The sequence below is a fragment of the Rutidosis leptorrhynchoides genome, chromosome 4, assembly GCF_046630445.1.
Source record: "Rutidosis leptorrhynchoides isolate AG116_Rl617_1_P2 chromosome 4, CSIRO_AGI_Rlap_v1, whole genome shotgun sequence".
NCBI classification, from domain to species: Eukaryota; Viridiplantae; Streptophyta; class Magnoliopsida; order Asterales; family Asteraceae; genus Rutidosis; species Rutidosis leptorrhynchoides.
The window spans coordinates 418,239,678-418,255,137 of record NC_092336.1 but is presented as its reverse complement, the minus strand read 5'-3'; the positions used below and the strand labels follow the sequence as shown (position 1 = coordinate 418,255,137).

Genomic DNA, 15,460 nt, shown 5'->3' with positions numbered 1-15,460 from the left:
GCAACGACTCTTTCTCTTTTTGCTTTCCTTTATTCCCTTATCTTTTCACTCATCAGACGCTTATCATTTGCACATCCTTTGTAATTCCCAACGGGTGAATTTTGTATTTCTGTTGTACCAGGCTTTGAAACACCACATGTGATTCAATAAGAAAACAATCACATGTTATTGAATAACAAAACAATCACAAATAAATTGCATATAGTTATAGTCATTTACAACAAACAAATTGCATAAATTATAGCGATTGAATAAGTTATTGCATAGTAAGTCACATGTGATTATCATTCATATCAAAGATTACTTGACAACAAAATACTGATCACATAATGTATTATCATAAAACTCAATCACATTTGATTGACTAACTGAATATTTACAAGAGTTCGATTTCTATCTTCATTGATCAAAAATGATCCAATGGCTGAGAAGAGCTCCTTGGATCTCAATCGTATCCATGTTTTCTCCTGATTACAACTCGTTAACTCCAAACAATATTCATAAAAACGTGTTAATTTTTATAAGGATTCTATAAAAATAATGACGAATAAATACATTACACAAAGTTTTAAGACTATAGTAAAATATATCAAGAAAAGCCTCGTTCTGATAAATAAATAAATAAAAATGAAGTTGTCTAGCACACAATTGACTGTAAACAATTTTGAAGTTGTCTAGCACGAGTATTTCCGATTGACAGGCAGAGACTCATTTAACTGTGCCTGTGGCTTACTGGTTTATTATTCCCAAATTCCCAAACTTGTTCCTGCCTCCATTATATCAAGCTTATATTTATGAGCATGGATACTCTCATATTCAATACTCACCATGATGTTATCTATCTTCGTCATGAGTGAATTTAGTTCATCGATAACCACCACCGTATGTTCTTCAGTGAAATAAGTAAGCTTTGCCAAGTTAAACTTCAATCCACCTAGATGAGAATCTATGTCACTAAATTCACCTATCGACCAGCTTTTATAACTCGTAACCAGCCGGTCACACATGCTTAAGAAACCACTCAATGAAAAAGTTCGGATTAAATGTAACCACACAGACTCTAAGTCGTCTTGTCTTCCTTCCGTTACAAAGTAGCCAACCATTAAAGCACACATTATACTAAAAACACCTGCAACCAATCCGCTTGAAACTTGTGCTAATATCTTCACCGACGTAAACTCCTGAATTACTTCATCGAACAAACTTGCAAAAGTAACTGTTTGGGTACATACATGCGCAAATGACTTGACAATGTTACCAGAAAAGCAAATATATGTAGCAGTTGTTTTGATACCATTGAGGTGCTGTAGCATCTCTTTATAGGTGTATTTTTCCTCTTTGATCTTCACCCGAATTTGCTCCACCTCTAACTTTAGACTCAACAAGCCATCAGATACATCTTTCAGCAGCATTACAAAATCATTGTAAAGTCGGCAGGTTTCACGGCATACATCATAGTAGCTAGTTACCATCGAAAATAATGGTGCACGCAGCCTCCATTCTTCCTTGCACTCACTTAAGACCTTGAAAGCTTCTAGGTTGTTTCCAAGTACACAATTAACGATTTCATGGATCTGATGCACGGACGTTGCCCGTCCTACCGTAATGAAATTTATTATATTGCGTGTGTTGTCATGGATGATGGTTGAATGACATGAGAGGAGGCTTGAATCAGCTGCTTCACAAGCACGTATATACCACCGCAGATCAGTAGGAAGAGATGAAACAGCACGAAACAGAATGGTCATTGCCTCCTCACACATAGAATTTGCACAATTTGCCTCTTCATCAAACACAAATTGAACTCCAAACTGAGTCACCTGTAAACTACCTCCTGCAATAAATTGATTCAAGGTTACTCCTGCCTCCACTACATCATGACTGAATTTACAAGCATGAATACTCATATCCTCGATAGTCTTTGCCAAGTCATCCGTCTTGTTATGAAGCTTATCTATCACAGTCATCATCTCCACCTCACCCTCATTTGTAAAAGAATTAAGTCGACCCATCTTCATCTTCAACTCTTGTACAAGAACTGCATTATCATAGAAATCCAAGATCCTGAATCCTCTTCCAAAACGTCCAGCCAAACGGTTTTCACTCCTATCAACTGCATTATAAATAAACAATCAACATCATGTTTAACTAGTCTAAAAATTATTTAAAAAAAAACTTGGTAATCACGAATTTGTTTTATTCCAAATTCTGAGAATCAATTCACAAACCTTGATGATTAGTGAACGAGCTCCCATCATTCCAATACAGGGATTGTCTCCTCAGGCTCCTACTAAACCTGTTGTGCCCATCAAGACGCTTTCTGCAACTCCTCTTCAATTTATCAAACTCACCAAGTGAATGGAATCTATCAAATAAATTCAATTGGGTAAAACCATAGACATCAGACATTTAAATAATTATAGATAAAACCAGTTGAAAAGACCCTTCCTTATCTTTGTTGTCAAGTAAACACAATATTAGCAGCCAAGTTAGCATACCTACTGCATTGCTGGCAAAACCTTTGTTCTTTGCCATTTATTGTGACAACACGTGACTTAGAATGAGTTTTACAAACTCTATGGCGCCGATGATACTCTGTGCAACTGTTAAGGTCTGCTGCACATCCATTTACTAAACATGATACACGCGCCTCACCAGCCTCCCCTCTTTGTTTTTTCAATGAACCAAAAAGATATGATGAAAATGTTGTTGTATGTTGTTGCTCACTCAACTTGTTCGTTGTCTCATCTCCCAATGTGAAAGAATCTGTATCCAAAGTCGTAGTATCATCCAACATATCTTTGATCGCGTATGCGCCCAGAATACGGTCAACTCCTGCAAGTGTTATGCTTGACACTTGCGTCAATGTCATGAATAAATCGAACTCTTTATTTACTTTTTGGATATTATTTTTTTTCAGATGTCCTGAATAATCAAATATTTGCTTACAGATATAAGCCAACAACTTGATAAAACTATCAGAAAATCTAACACATTCAGCAGCTTCAAGATCATTAAGCTGTTTTATCATCTCTTGATAAGTACAATCGTCTGTTCTGCCTTTTGCCACCATTTGCTCCAATGCAAAGGTTAGACTCAACCAGCCATACGATACGTTTTTGAGCAACACCACAAACTCTTTGTAAAGTTGAGAGATTCCTTGACTGATTCGATAATAGTCATAAACTAGAGTAATTAACTGTGCGTGTCTCCACTCTTTTTTGCATTCAACAAAAACATGTTGGGTGATTTCACTTAGACATTTAAGGATTTTATGGATGTCATCCAAGGAATAAAGTTCTTTTCGGCATTCAAAAAGAAATTTTATCGTCCTCATGGCCGAATGACAGGAATGGCGATGGTGGTCTGTAACAGCTTCACGGGTACCTCTAGACCATCGCACTTTATGACTAGATTTAAACAGAAAGTTTGCGACGTCACTAGCAGAATCTTCATGTTCAAATATGTCTTCCTCACGTATAAAACGAACTCCAAACTTTGTAACCTCCACATTACCATCTGCATCAATCAAATCAATTCAGGATTTGAATAGAAAAAAGAAGCAAACGAATGGGGGGCATAAAATGGAAGGAAAATATGGATTTCTGATATTGCTCGCCATGCACACGTTGCACCCGCACGGTTAGGTGACGGATGTTTGGATTGCTTATATACAAGTACTTATATTCCTAAAAAATAAGTAGGTTTTAACATGGTAATTTTAAGAGCTTACTCGTTAAGAAAAAAGTAGATAAGCAGTTTTTATAAGAGATTATGCGCTGTCAAAATAGGCAAATAAATAACTATATAAGCGGGTAAGTGCTTAAATAAACAACATCAAACACCCCCTTATTTCTGAAGAAAGAAAGACCAAGTCAACGGAAGCCAAAGTTGAAGGTTCAACTTTCAAGCTAAGAGATCAACAGGTCTTAGTAAATTTCATGCAGATGGGAAGGAGCACACCGAGCATCAAGACTTGACAACAACTTGAGGGTAAAGATGATAACAATAAATATTCATAAATTCAAAACCACCTATATGTAGTTGCATATCAAAGCACAAAGATAGTTTTCACTCTTATTCTGTCATTACGTGTCTAGATATTTAAAATTATGTATCTAAAGAAAGATTTTACTCAACACCTGGCTCAACGCTAAATGAGAAACCAAAGTTGTTCTCTTGGCGAGAATCTACAATCCGTAGTAAGTCATCAGAATCTGTCCAGTAAAAAACCAATTGGTTCTCCTCCACACTTGCCATCAAAAAACTTATGGGAAAGGGAATCATCCAATGTTTTTCTCCAACATGGATATGAGCTGTTACTGTGTATTTGGCGGCGTCCATAGAAGCATCAATTTGGTGGACGGCAATAACAGCACATATAGCCACCCCAATCCATGGGCCTTCGAGGATCACATTTACAGCAGATGTTATCAGTTTAAAGCTTGATGGAATCTTGCTTCCCGCCCCAACTATCTCAAATACAGCTGCTGGTGTAATCCAGTAATTCGTTCGTAACTGTTCAAAGAAACAGCTGAGTCTGTTACTAATGGTTCAAAACTTATGTATTCTGAAGAGAGAGAGAGAGAGAGAGAGAGAGAGAGAGAGAGAGAGAGAAACCTGAAGATAACTATTCAATATTCTGTCCACCAGATAACTACCGCTTTCATTCTCTGCTAGTCTTGGGCAGTTGAAACAAGACACCGTTGGACTACCATTGTCGCTTGAGGCATTAAACCTAGAAAAGTCTACCACTTCTCCTGAAATATAGTAATTAAATCTGATCTGAAGTCCATAGAGTGACTCCTCGTTTACTATGGAAAGCTTTGGTAATGACTGGAGCCTCTTACAATTATTCAGATAAAGCATTTTAAGATTTGAAAGGAGACTGATACTTGCTGGCAGTAAAACAAAATCATTTCCAGAAAGATCCAGCCTTACTAAACGATACAACAAACCAATACCTTCAGGCACAGCAGATAGATTACAATAACTTAAATCAATTTCTCGTATATATGATACTGTATCCAGATTTGTATACAGAAAACCTCTGCATGGGGATAAAAGCATGCATCTGTGAACATGTAGGAATCTTAACTTCTTCAGCTGATGCGTGGAAGAGGGTATCTCTTCTATTGAAGTTTCACTCACATCAATCTTCCTCAAATTACACATTTTCCCCAAACTTTCTGGCAATTTCTTGATGTTAGTTCCATTCACGTACAGATGCTCCAAGTGTTTCATGTTCAGTCCAAATTCAGGAATATAATCGAGATTAGAGCAGCCAGATAAAATAAGTGTCTCAAGAGAATCCATTTCCATAATGCACCCACCAAGGTTTTGAAGAAGCTCACACCCTTTCAGATTCAAGTATTGTAGCCTTTTCTGAACAAGAACCGAATCATGAAGCTCTTTCACATTTGTGCAGCCTTCAAGATTTAATATCAATAGTTTCGGGGTTGATGTCAAGTCTGGAATTTTAATCAAATTCGTAGAAAAACTGAGGTTAATAGATGTCAAATTAGGCAGATCCTGTCAAGTGAGAAGAAAATTTTCAGATTTCTAGCTTGTATATACTCTATTGATAAAAACGTGCAATGAATATTGAATTAGATGACCATTCTTACCAGATCTTTCTCCCAAAGTGTTTCAAGTTGGCTGCAAGACATATCAAGTTCAAAAATATGTTTGGGTGCAAAAGTTGAAGGCAACGACTTCAAAGAACATCCATACCATTCCAGAATCCGGAGATCATTGGAAAGATAGTTAAGACCTTGAGAGAATCGTATATTACTAATCCTTAAAAATCTGAGTTTCAACATCTTAGAGAAACATTTAGGATCATCAAAGAAAACTTCCTCTTCAACCTTACATGGCTCCTGGTTGATGATTTCGATTGTTCTCATCCCCTGGTATAAACAAGCATAGAAACAGACGAGTTAAGACAAAAAATATGTGTTGCAAACTTCAGTGTGCCAAAGAGTTGCATATTAGGTCAACAAAAAAAAAAATACTATTACAGTGATCGTCAAGTGAGTTATTCATACTAATAAGATTTTTTAAATATCTTAATACAATAATAATTCTTCATGCATTATGTAAAAAAAACATTACACAACCTTTGGTCTGTATGTAAGGATATCTACAATATCTTGACGACGTTTGATTGCAATGTACTTCCCATTGTCTCTCTCTGAGTCCTTACGAAGAATTTCCCAGCACATTTGTTGGAGAAGATCATGCATCCAGATGCTATCGTCATGATTATAAGTTATAAGAAACTTGTTGATAAGATCAGCGATTCCACACTCAGGGTACAAACCAATATCTGTTAGTATATCTTTTATCAAATCTTTGTCTCTCCCTTTCAAGAAACACGCAATATATCTGAATGTATCCTGCTCATCTTTATCTAGCCTAGCATAACCTATTTCAAGTCTTTCAACCACTTTTTTATGTGGATATTCTTGAAATTTCTTCAATATCTCTTTCCAATATCTTTCTTCTTTTCCACATAATAGAGAACCGTAAACATTAAGAGCTAGCGGAAGACCACCAGCAAGCTTCACAATATCTTTCGACAAGTTGTCATAACCATTTGTAGGATGTCCTCCAAATGCTGACTGACAAAAGAGACTAAGAGCTTCATCACCTTCCAATTCCTCACAAACATATGTTGCATTTATTCTATGTGGATTCAGCAAGTCTGTATTTGTTGTGGTTATTATGATTCTGCTGCCATTTCCAAACCATTCACGTCCCCCAGCCAAATACGTTAATTGGTCTTCATGATTAACATCATCCAAAACAATTATAACCTTCAAATCACGTAGCTTCGTCTTCAACAAAGTTTGTCCATGCTTAACACTTCGTACAGGTACACTTTCCCCTTTCAAAATGTCATCAAGGAGTTTTTGCTGGAGCTTGCATAAATCTGTATTACGTTCCTTGGAAATGTCTTTGATGTTTTCAATAAAGCTACTTTCTTGAAATTCATTTTGAATAGCCTCATAAACAACTTCAGCAAGAGTAGTTTTTCCAACTCCACTCATCCCACAAATCCCTATAAAACGAACTTCAGAAGATTCCATATTTAAAATTCTCTTCACCTCATTTAATCGTGATTCGATTCCCACCAGGCCATCAGGAAGAGACGTTGGTAAGGTAACTTGCATGTCCGTGAAGATTTTTTTTACAATTTCATTTACAACCTCTGATTCTTTCCTGCAGGTATATAACTAGACATGAGATTGGTCGATAGAAAGATAGTGCTAGTTGAATCAAAGGAATCTTTACTGTTATCTACTTTGGTGGAGAGAAAAACAGACTATAAACAATGAAATAACATCCAAGTTCATCATTTATATATGTCCACTGATTTAATTATGAAAGTTTCTACATTCCAATAAGGACAAATAGCCCAAAAAGACGAGTGGGAATTGTAACCATTATTGGGAATTTCAGTATTTTATATTACCTTTTTGGGGTATTTGGCTATTAAACAATCATACATCTATAATTTGGATTGAAAACCCCATATAGAAGTATAGAACTTAAATTGAAGTTTAGTGTCTGAATTACGAGTACGATGTAACCAATTGTACGTCATACTTTACTCCCTATGCTAGAAGATTAATCCAATCATATACAGGAAAGAATCCAATCCATACAGAAATGAAAAAGAAGAAATAAGACGAGTACCTATGTTGTGTCACGTGATATCCCGAGATATCACCCAACTTTTTGAAAGCCGCTTTCCAAGTTTCCACCTTCTGAGGTGGAATTTCAGGATTTACTTCATGATTAGTGAAGCCTTGTACGTAACAGCCTCTTTGAAGGCGTACATCCGAGGGAGACACATGGTAAAAAACAGGAATAACAACCAGCTTGCCTAACTCCCTACAATCAACAATCTTAACGATTTCCTCCAAACACCATTTTGATGTTGCAAAATGGGGCGATAAAACCACTATGGCAAATTTTGATGCTTCTATAGCGCGTAGGAGCTCAGGAGCAATAAAATTCCCAATTTCTAGTGACTTATCATCTTGGTAGGTTCTGATGTGTTTGCGGATTAAAGCATCATACAAATGGCTAGTGAAACCAGTACGAGTGTCCTCCCCTCGAAAGCTCAAAAAAACATCATAACCTTTAGAAATTGTAATTGAAGATGATGCTGATGATGGTTCATATGACATCATCTCTACAGTCTACAGCTCAGTATGATCATGTACGATCTATAATTATGAAAATATCATAACCGTTTGAAACTCTTGTCTTAGATGATGTTGACGATGATGATTATGTATAAGACATCATCTCTACAGCTCACAATGATTATGTACGATCTATAAATATGGAAACATCATAACATATTGAAACTTGATGAGGCATATGACATCATCTCTATAGCTCAAAGTGATTATATACGATCTTAAAATAGAAAACATCATAACCTTAAACTTAGATACCAAAAAAAAAAAAAAAAATTAATTGCTTTGCAGTAACCAGGTAAATTTGGATCGAAATTACCTCAACAAAGAGGCGAATTCTGAAACATAAACTCTCGTGAAGAGTTGAACGGCTGAATCATAATCGAATCCGATAGAGGAAGTGAGATGTTAGGGTTTTGGGAGTGAAAATTGACCATGGATCGACTACAAATCAGGATTAGGGTTCAAATTTCAACGGTCAACAACTTCTGCGGTCAACAAGTCTATTAACATCATTTTAACTGCGTGTATAACGAATAAGCACTTCGATGTTTAACTTTGTGTAGGCTAATTGATATTCTCGTGATCACATCCGAGCTTTCAACCAGTGTGTGGTTTGAGGATCTAATTTAAGACGTTTATAAGATAGAATTTATAATTAGGTCATTTTTATCTGTGATAGAGTTAGAGTCTGTTTGTATAACAAGCTTTCACTATCTTATCAAAATTTAATTTTTATCTTTTAATAATAGCGCTCCCAACCTCGTCCAGCTGGGCGCCAATGTCACGACCACAGCCCAGGTGCCGCCCACAGGCAGTCCAGCCTCTTCCGCCCTCCTCTTCGCCTATTTCAATCAGATCTGTGGACGGAGATGTTATTGTTTTCTTTTCTTTTCTTTTTTTTGTAATTTATGTTTTATATTTAATTTTAAAGGAAGAAGAAGAAGAGAGTGAGTGAGAAATTATCTGGAAAAAATGAATGGTGAAATGAAGAAGAGAAGATGAATATTGGGTGTATTTTTAATTTTTTATTAATTGTTGGTCCCATATATTAACATCAACACGAATCTTGCAATAATACTGCATATACAGGTACCACTATATTTTATATTTTATCTTTTTAGAGTTAACTAGTTATCGAACCCTCGCTTCGCGTCGGGGGTTCGATTTTCAATGTATTTTATTGTGTTTAGTTTGTAAAATTATTTCGTGGCTAACGATCATGTCGTTGAAGCGCAACTCGAGTCAAACTAAAAGGTATAACCCGTCAAAGATTTAAATGTTATTTTACATCTCCACGTTTCGCCATGTAATTGTCGACTTTTAAAAATTTAACGCAAAATCAATGTGTATGAAAAATACGTCAAATATTTATCTTTTTTTAAAAAACGTCCGTTTTACCTATAGTTAGTGACATTGTGTTCCAAAAATTATTTCGAGTTTAACGATGTTGTCGGAAAAATTTAACTCTTTGTGAGCGAGAAGATATAACACGTTGAATATTTGGGTGGAGTTTAGTTAAGATTTTTTATAAAAATAGTTATTTGACACTTTACCCCTCCTGTTTGGGGGGTCGTTTTTTTTTTTTTTAAAAAAGTTGGGGGGCTTTATTTGGAAAAAGGAATGAAAAAGTAAAAAAAAAAGTGAACGGATGAAAATGCTACTGGTTACTATTCACCATTTTTGTCTAATATTTAATATAGTAATTTTTTATAAAAATAGTTATTTGACACTTTACCCCTCTGTTTGGGGGGTCGGTTTTTTTTAAAAAAAATGTTGGGGGCTTTATTTGGAAAAAGGAAGGAAAAAGTAAAAAAAAAAAAGGTGAAAGGACGAAAATGCCCCTGGTTACTATTCATTTTTTTGTCTAATAGTTAGACCACACCCTACAGATACGTTACCCGTCGTTATAAGCTCATGTGGCATTCATTACCCGTTTGGTGCCATAAGCACCAATTCATTATAGGTTTTAGTTATAGGATTTCACCATGAATTTAACGGAAGAAAGAGAGATAGTTATAGTAATTGTGGGTCTCAGTGGGTTTTTATTGTTGAACTTGATGCTTTATTGCTTGTACGTTGTATATTAAGAGGAGTATTGTTTTAGTCATGATAGGGAGTGTTTAGTTATGAGTTAGTTATAGGATATTGGTGTTGATGTGACGCTGATGTGAAATGTTAAGAGGATGAATAGTTTAGTTACGATAAGGAGTGGCCTTAATGTAGTAATATTTAATATTTAATCAATTTAATTTTAAAATTTTAAATTAAATGTAATATAAAATTTAATAATTCTTTTAATATTAACAATAATAAAAGTAATTTTAATTTAGTTAAAATAAACAAATGTGGGTCCCAATATTGTGAGAAAGGAGTGTAATTGTTGGAAGTATTTAGTCCTGTGAAGGAAGTGTGATGGAAGTGATGATGTGACGTTGAATGGTTGGCTATTCCTGGAGGAAATGTTGTCATGATTGGGACCTCTCTAAGAGTAGTGTCGTATCCATTTTGGTGTCCATTTTTTAGTATCAAAAATGGAAGTCAAAATTGACTGACAGTGACATGGATGGATGTGTCCTCAGTGTTAATTTCAGTGTTCATTTTTTATTTTATTTATTAATATTTTTTATTATTAATTATTATTTTTTATAGATTCTGAAAAAGAAAAAAAAGACAAACAAAATATTTAAATATTTAAATATTAAAATGATAGACTACGGAGTATATATAGATATTGATTTAGAAAATAACGAGTAAAAAGATCCGCGCTTCGCTGCGGTATTGTTTTGATCGGTTAATTGAAAGGGCGGTTTTGATCGCTTAACTTGTTCGGTTTATTAAGCGTAAAAAAATTAAAGAGATGAAAAAGAAGGTAAAAAAACTACGGAGGCTTGCATTTTGCTTGTTAAGAAAAAAGAAAGATAAAATATGGTGTAATGTTAATACAAAACTAGTGGAGGACCCGCGAATTCGCGGGGCTATGTGAGTGTTTGTAAAGAAATAATGTTTATAATTATTGTATTTAATGTAAGTAGTTATGTTAGTTGTTCTGTATCCAATGTATGTACTTTCCTCGACTCATGACCATCATAATCTATACAATTGAATATTTGAAAGGGCTAAGGTCAACCGTCTTTAACTCTTTCGTCGGCACAAACTTAACGAAGTCAACACATAACACATTTACAAAGCATTTGATGGAAATAAACATTTAGCAAGAGAAAGCTTCAAACAGTTTATCAAACAATTTCATTATAATTATAATTTGCCCAATCACATTTTGTAGTTTTTTTGTGACAGTCATCAAACTTTACTTGTTCACAAGTAGCTTAACGCATTATTGATCTTATTATCAAAAAAATTCACAGTTCACTATGAAAATAATATTAGCAGCCTAACCCATTACACACATCCAAAAATGAATTAGTATAATAAGCATATACGTTTATTACCCGTTGTTCCAATGCATTTTCTTGAGATTCTATTACAGCAAATTAATGGCTTCTTGAAACCCTTCTGTTGATGAGTCCTCTGCATGAAGATTTATATCATCATCATCAACTTTTGTAGAAAATAACTTTTTGAAGTATCTTTAGAAACTTTTAGCAGAGGCTAAAAAGTAATAGTCAATTTGAATAATGCAAACACTTTAACAGTATATGATAAAACACATGAGCATGTATATATTTTATACATCCTAACTAAATTGGGTTTTGGGACCCGACCCATTTTAAAAAGACTAAATACAACACATGATCAGGTATAAATTTTATACATCCTAACTAAATCGTGTTTTGGGACCCGACCCATTTCAAAAAGACTAATTTATACCCAGTTTGACAGCCCTTGCAGACATTCCTTTGTCATACTCTAACAACTAATAACGGTTTCAAGAAAGTAAACACATTGTCACAAGTTCAGTTAAATCAAATCATAATCAGACCTCTCAAAAAGCAGACATACAATTAACTAAATTTAAAATCATCATTGTCTAATTAATTAGCATAAGAAAATAAAATTAAAAAAAGAAACAAATCTTTAATTTGTAAAAGTATAATAAATATATACCTGATCAACATATATTCCCTATAATTCATATAATAGAATTCTGGATACAAAGTGTTTCAAATGATCTATTTGTGCAAGAGATCACCAATTTTACCATTCCACAACCCAATCAGTTCGTCAACTCTAGATATCAAAGAGTAATTATCGACTCTTGAGTAGAAATTTGAAATTAATTCTTGTTCAGACTATAATAGTTTGAAAATTTAGAAATACAATTATGGATAAAAATACCATTATGAGCTTACAATTTAGAAGTATAATGGGTTTAGTTTGTTTTCATGTCCCATTTTGACATTTTAAATGATACAATCAAAATGGATAGTTCAACTACTTAGAAACTTACCTAGCCACCTCAGCGCGTCTCTTTGCTTGTTCTTCAAGTTCCGATAACTCTCTATAGTCACTCTTGTCTCTCAAGATCTCGTTTGCATTTGATCCTTGCAACCGTGCAAGATACGTTAATCTGTGGCCCATTGAGATTCCCCCTCACCACGCCCATAGTGCTTTTTGATGGTAAAAGCAGCAGTAAAAAATGCATACATAAGTGTGTCATTTATTAAAACAACAGATGAAGTATCAACAAATTAGATTAAAAAGATTCAATAACGAAAATGAACTTGCCCGTTTTTTAAGCATATTGTCTCAGACCTTGCCACTCAAACCGTAACGAATGATGAATTTGAAGATGTCTAACGGGAAGAAGAAGACAATGTTATAAAGCCAGTTCAGGCACTTTAAGTTACCCATTTTGACATGTACCAAAGTTACCCATTTTGACATGTACCAAAGTTACCTATTTTGACCATAAAGTTACCCATTATGACATGTACCCAAGTTTAACTTTATGTCATCTCTAAATAAAATCTACCCATTATGGCACTCACCAGTTTACCATCTCAGGGCCTTCAATAGAAGTGTATATCTCAGCTCATATGCAACTACCAAATTGGAAGTAAAAGAAATAGAAAAAGCTTTTGTGGTACAAATTAACTAACTTTTTGATCTTCTTCAACCAAATTTCATCTCTTGCGTCTTCTCCTTAATGGAGTGAGGCCCGTAGCGCTTTGCTGCTACTGTTCGAATATTTTTTTTTGGCAGTTACAGTACGCTGTCATCGTATGTGGTCCGAATGGTACCCCTAGACTCGACAAAAATTTTATAGATAAGCACTTATATTTAGCATTTTGGTTATTAGTTATAGCTCATATGCATAGCTACCAACTCACATTCATCTATTTCACTGATAAACATGTGGCCGGACACTTCTATGTAGCATTCTGAACTAAAACACCTGGAAATAGAACAAACGTAAAGAACCAATCAGATATCAGTAGAGATGTGTGGGTAGATTTTATATATTTAGTGAGCTATAAAATGAAACTTATACAATGAAATTCTATTAGCTGGTAATCAGAAATGTCCAAACACTTTATCCATATAAATCGAAAGATCAACTAATACTTTAAACACACATATGTTGATATATCCAACACACATAATGTTAAAAATATATGTAGCAGAATATATTATGTCACCTCCACTCACTTATAAAACTTTATCCAGCAGCTACATATAGTAAATCCAATTTTTTCAGCTGACATACACTTTAATCACGAACAAAAGATGAATTTTGAAGTAAATATGTAGAGTAGTATTGTTATGCGAAATGTAGGTAAAAGTAACTTACAATTTGGTAATCTATGGAGAGCTTAAACACACCTGACAATTCTCGTGCCCAATTCTACATACATTCGTGAAAACAACAGATTAGAGAATATGTCAACATCGAAAGCCAACTTAAAAAAGACATGTTAAACTATACCGCTTTTGGTATCCAACGTCTTGAAGATAACTATGATCCGCCTATTGAGTGAATAGCTATCAAATATATCAGTTACAATAACTTCGAGGGAACTTCATTAATCATTACTAATCATACCCTTACACTGTTAAATAATAATAGCAGGTAGTTCATTAGAGCATCTCATTTACATAAAAGATAACCATTAGATTATGTTTTCATTAGAGCATCTCATTTACATAAAAGATAACCATTAGATTATGTTATACCTTTCTCGTGCACTAATGACATACATACCAACTTTTGAAATTGTATCAAACCAAAGTCAAGCAATGAATTGAACCTTTTTTACACACAGCAATCAATCAATATTTGTGTCCAAAATACAACCAATAACAACAGATAGCATGAAAAAAAATAAACAGAAAAAAAAACTCCACAAAAAAAGTACTGCAAATTACCTTCGGAAAATAACTTCCCTGAGAACGCCAACCAATAACAAAGCTGGTTATATGTTGAAGTTACCTTAGATTAATGAGGACGATACCCGTTTCGTTTTGGCTGTTGTTCGATTGGCGTGAGTGGTCCAATACTCTTTCTGTAACCAATGTAGACTGTTTTGCAACATTGTTAGTTTGTTCTGTAACGCAAAGTTTTTGTTTAATACTGGTGGCAATTATTACCTTTTGTGAATGCATCTTTCTCAACTCTGTTGCTACTGATGTAACCAAGCTTTCGATTCCGTCCAGTAATCCAAATATCAAAACAAAAAAGGCTAAATGGGACGATGCTTAGTAGCTCATTAAATGAATGAATTCACAAATCACACCAAACACATCGTTTGGTCAAGCTATAATTACTCACTAAAAATACTCGTAAATGTATAGTATCTTATTTGGTATTAATTTTTTGTCACAGGCAATCAATCCTAGATTACATGCTAAAATTGGTATCTAGTGGTTGGGTACATATCATAAACAACAAAACACCAGCCAGCAACCATATGAGCTGCAATGTTTTTCAATTTTTTATGTAGGAAGAAATACATACCCGTAAACTCCTTTTTTTTTTACAAAGCTGGTTGTATGTAGAAGTTACCTTAGATTAATGAGGACGATACCCGTTTCGTTTTGGCTGTTGTCCGACTGGCGTGAGTGGTCCAATACTCTTTCTGTAACCAATGTAGACTGTTTTGCAACATTGTTAGTTTGTTCTGTAACGCAAAGTTTTTGTTTAATACTGGTGGCAATTATTACCTTTTGTGAATGCATTTTTCTCAACTCTGTTGCTACTGATGTAACCTTTCTAATTAACCTTTCTGCAACATTGTTCGAGCTCGAGACACCATGTCCAAACATTGTATGAATCATGTTTCATC

The 15,460-nt window shown here is 34.5% G+C and overlaps 1 protein-coding gene across 2 annotated transcripts; it reads right to left on the bottom strand.

Annotated features, from left to right (window-relative positions):
• Positions 1–497: 497 nt before the first annotated feature.
• Positions 498–8,908, bottom strand: LOC139839393 (disease resistance protein RPS4B-like). 2 transcript variants are annotated; one of them, XM_071829455.1, is made up of 10 exons: positions 8,533–8,908; positions 7,702–8,348; positions 6,120–7,224; positions 5,734–5,909; positions 5,628–5,658; positions 4,621–5,532; positions 4,143–4,518; positions 2,499–3,519; positions 2,229–2,365; positions 498–2,113 (listed from the first exon to the last, which is right to left on the bottom strand). In XM_071829455.1, exons 2-10 carry the CDS (start codon positions 8,199–8,201, stop codon positions 741–743), a joined length of 5,631 nt encoding a protein of 1,876 aa, XP_071685556.1. In that variant the 5' UTR covers positions 8,202–8,348; positions 8,533–8,908; the 3' UTR covers positions 498–740. The 2 variants fall into 2 exon arrangements, with proteins under 2 accessions (XP_071685556.1, XP_071685555.1); XM_071829454.1 differs by having other exon boundaries at positions 5,628–5,909.
• Between the last annotated feature and the right edge of the window lie 6,552 nt (positions 8,909–15,460).

What these genes read in the sequence shown, in the direction of transcription:
- LOC139839393 (XM_071829454.1), bottom strand. Translation starts at nt 8,201, where the DNA reads ATGATGTCATATGAACCATCATCAGCATCATCTTCAATTACAATTTCT. An exon ending in CACTTTGGGAGAAAGATCTG is followed by an intron (nt 5,533 to 5,627) that starts GTAAGAATGGTC and finishes CTCACTTGACAG; the next exon opens with GATCTGCCTAATTTGACATC. An exon ending in TTTTGCCAGCAATGCAGTAG is followed by an intron (nt 2,366 to 2,498) that starts GTATGCTAACTT and finishes TTTATTTGATAG; the next exon opens with ATTCCATTCACTTGGTGAGT.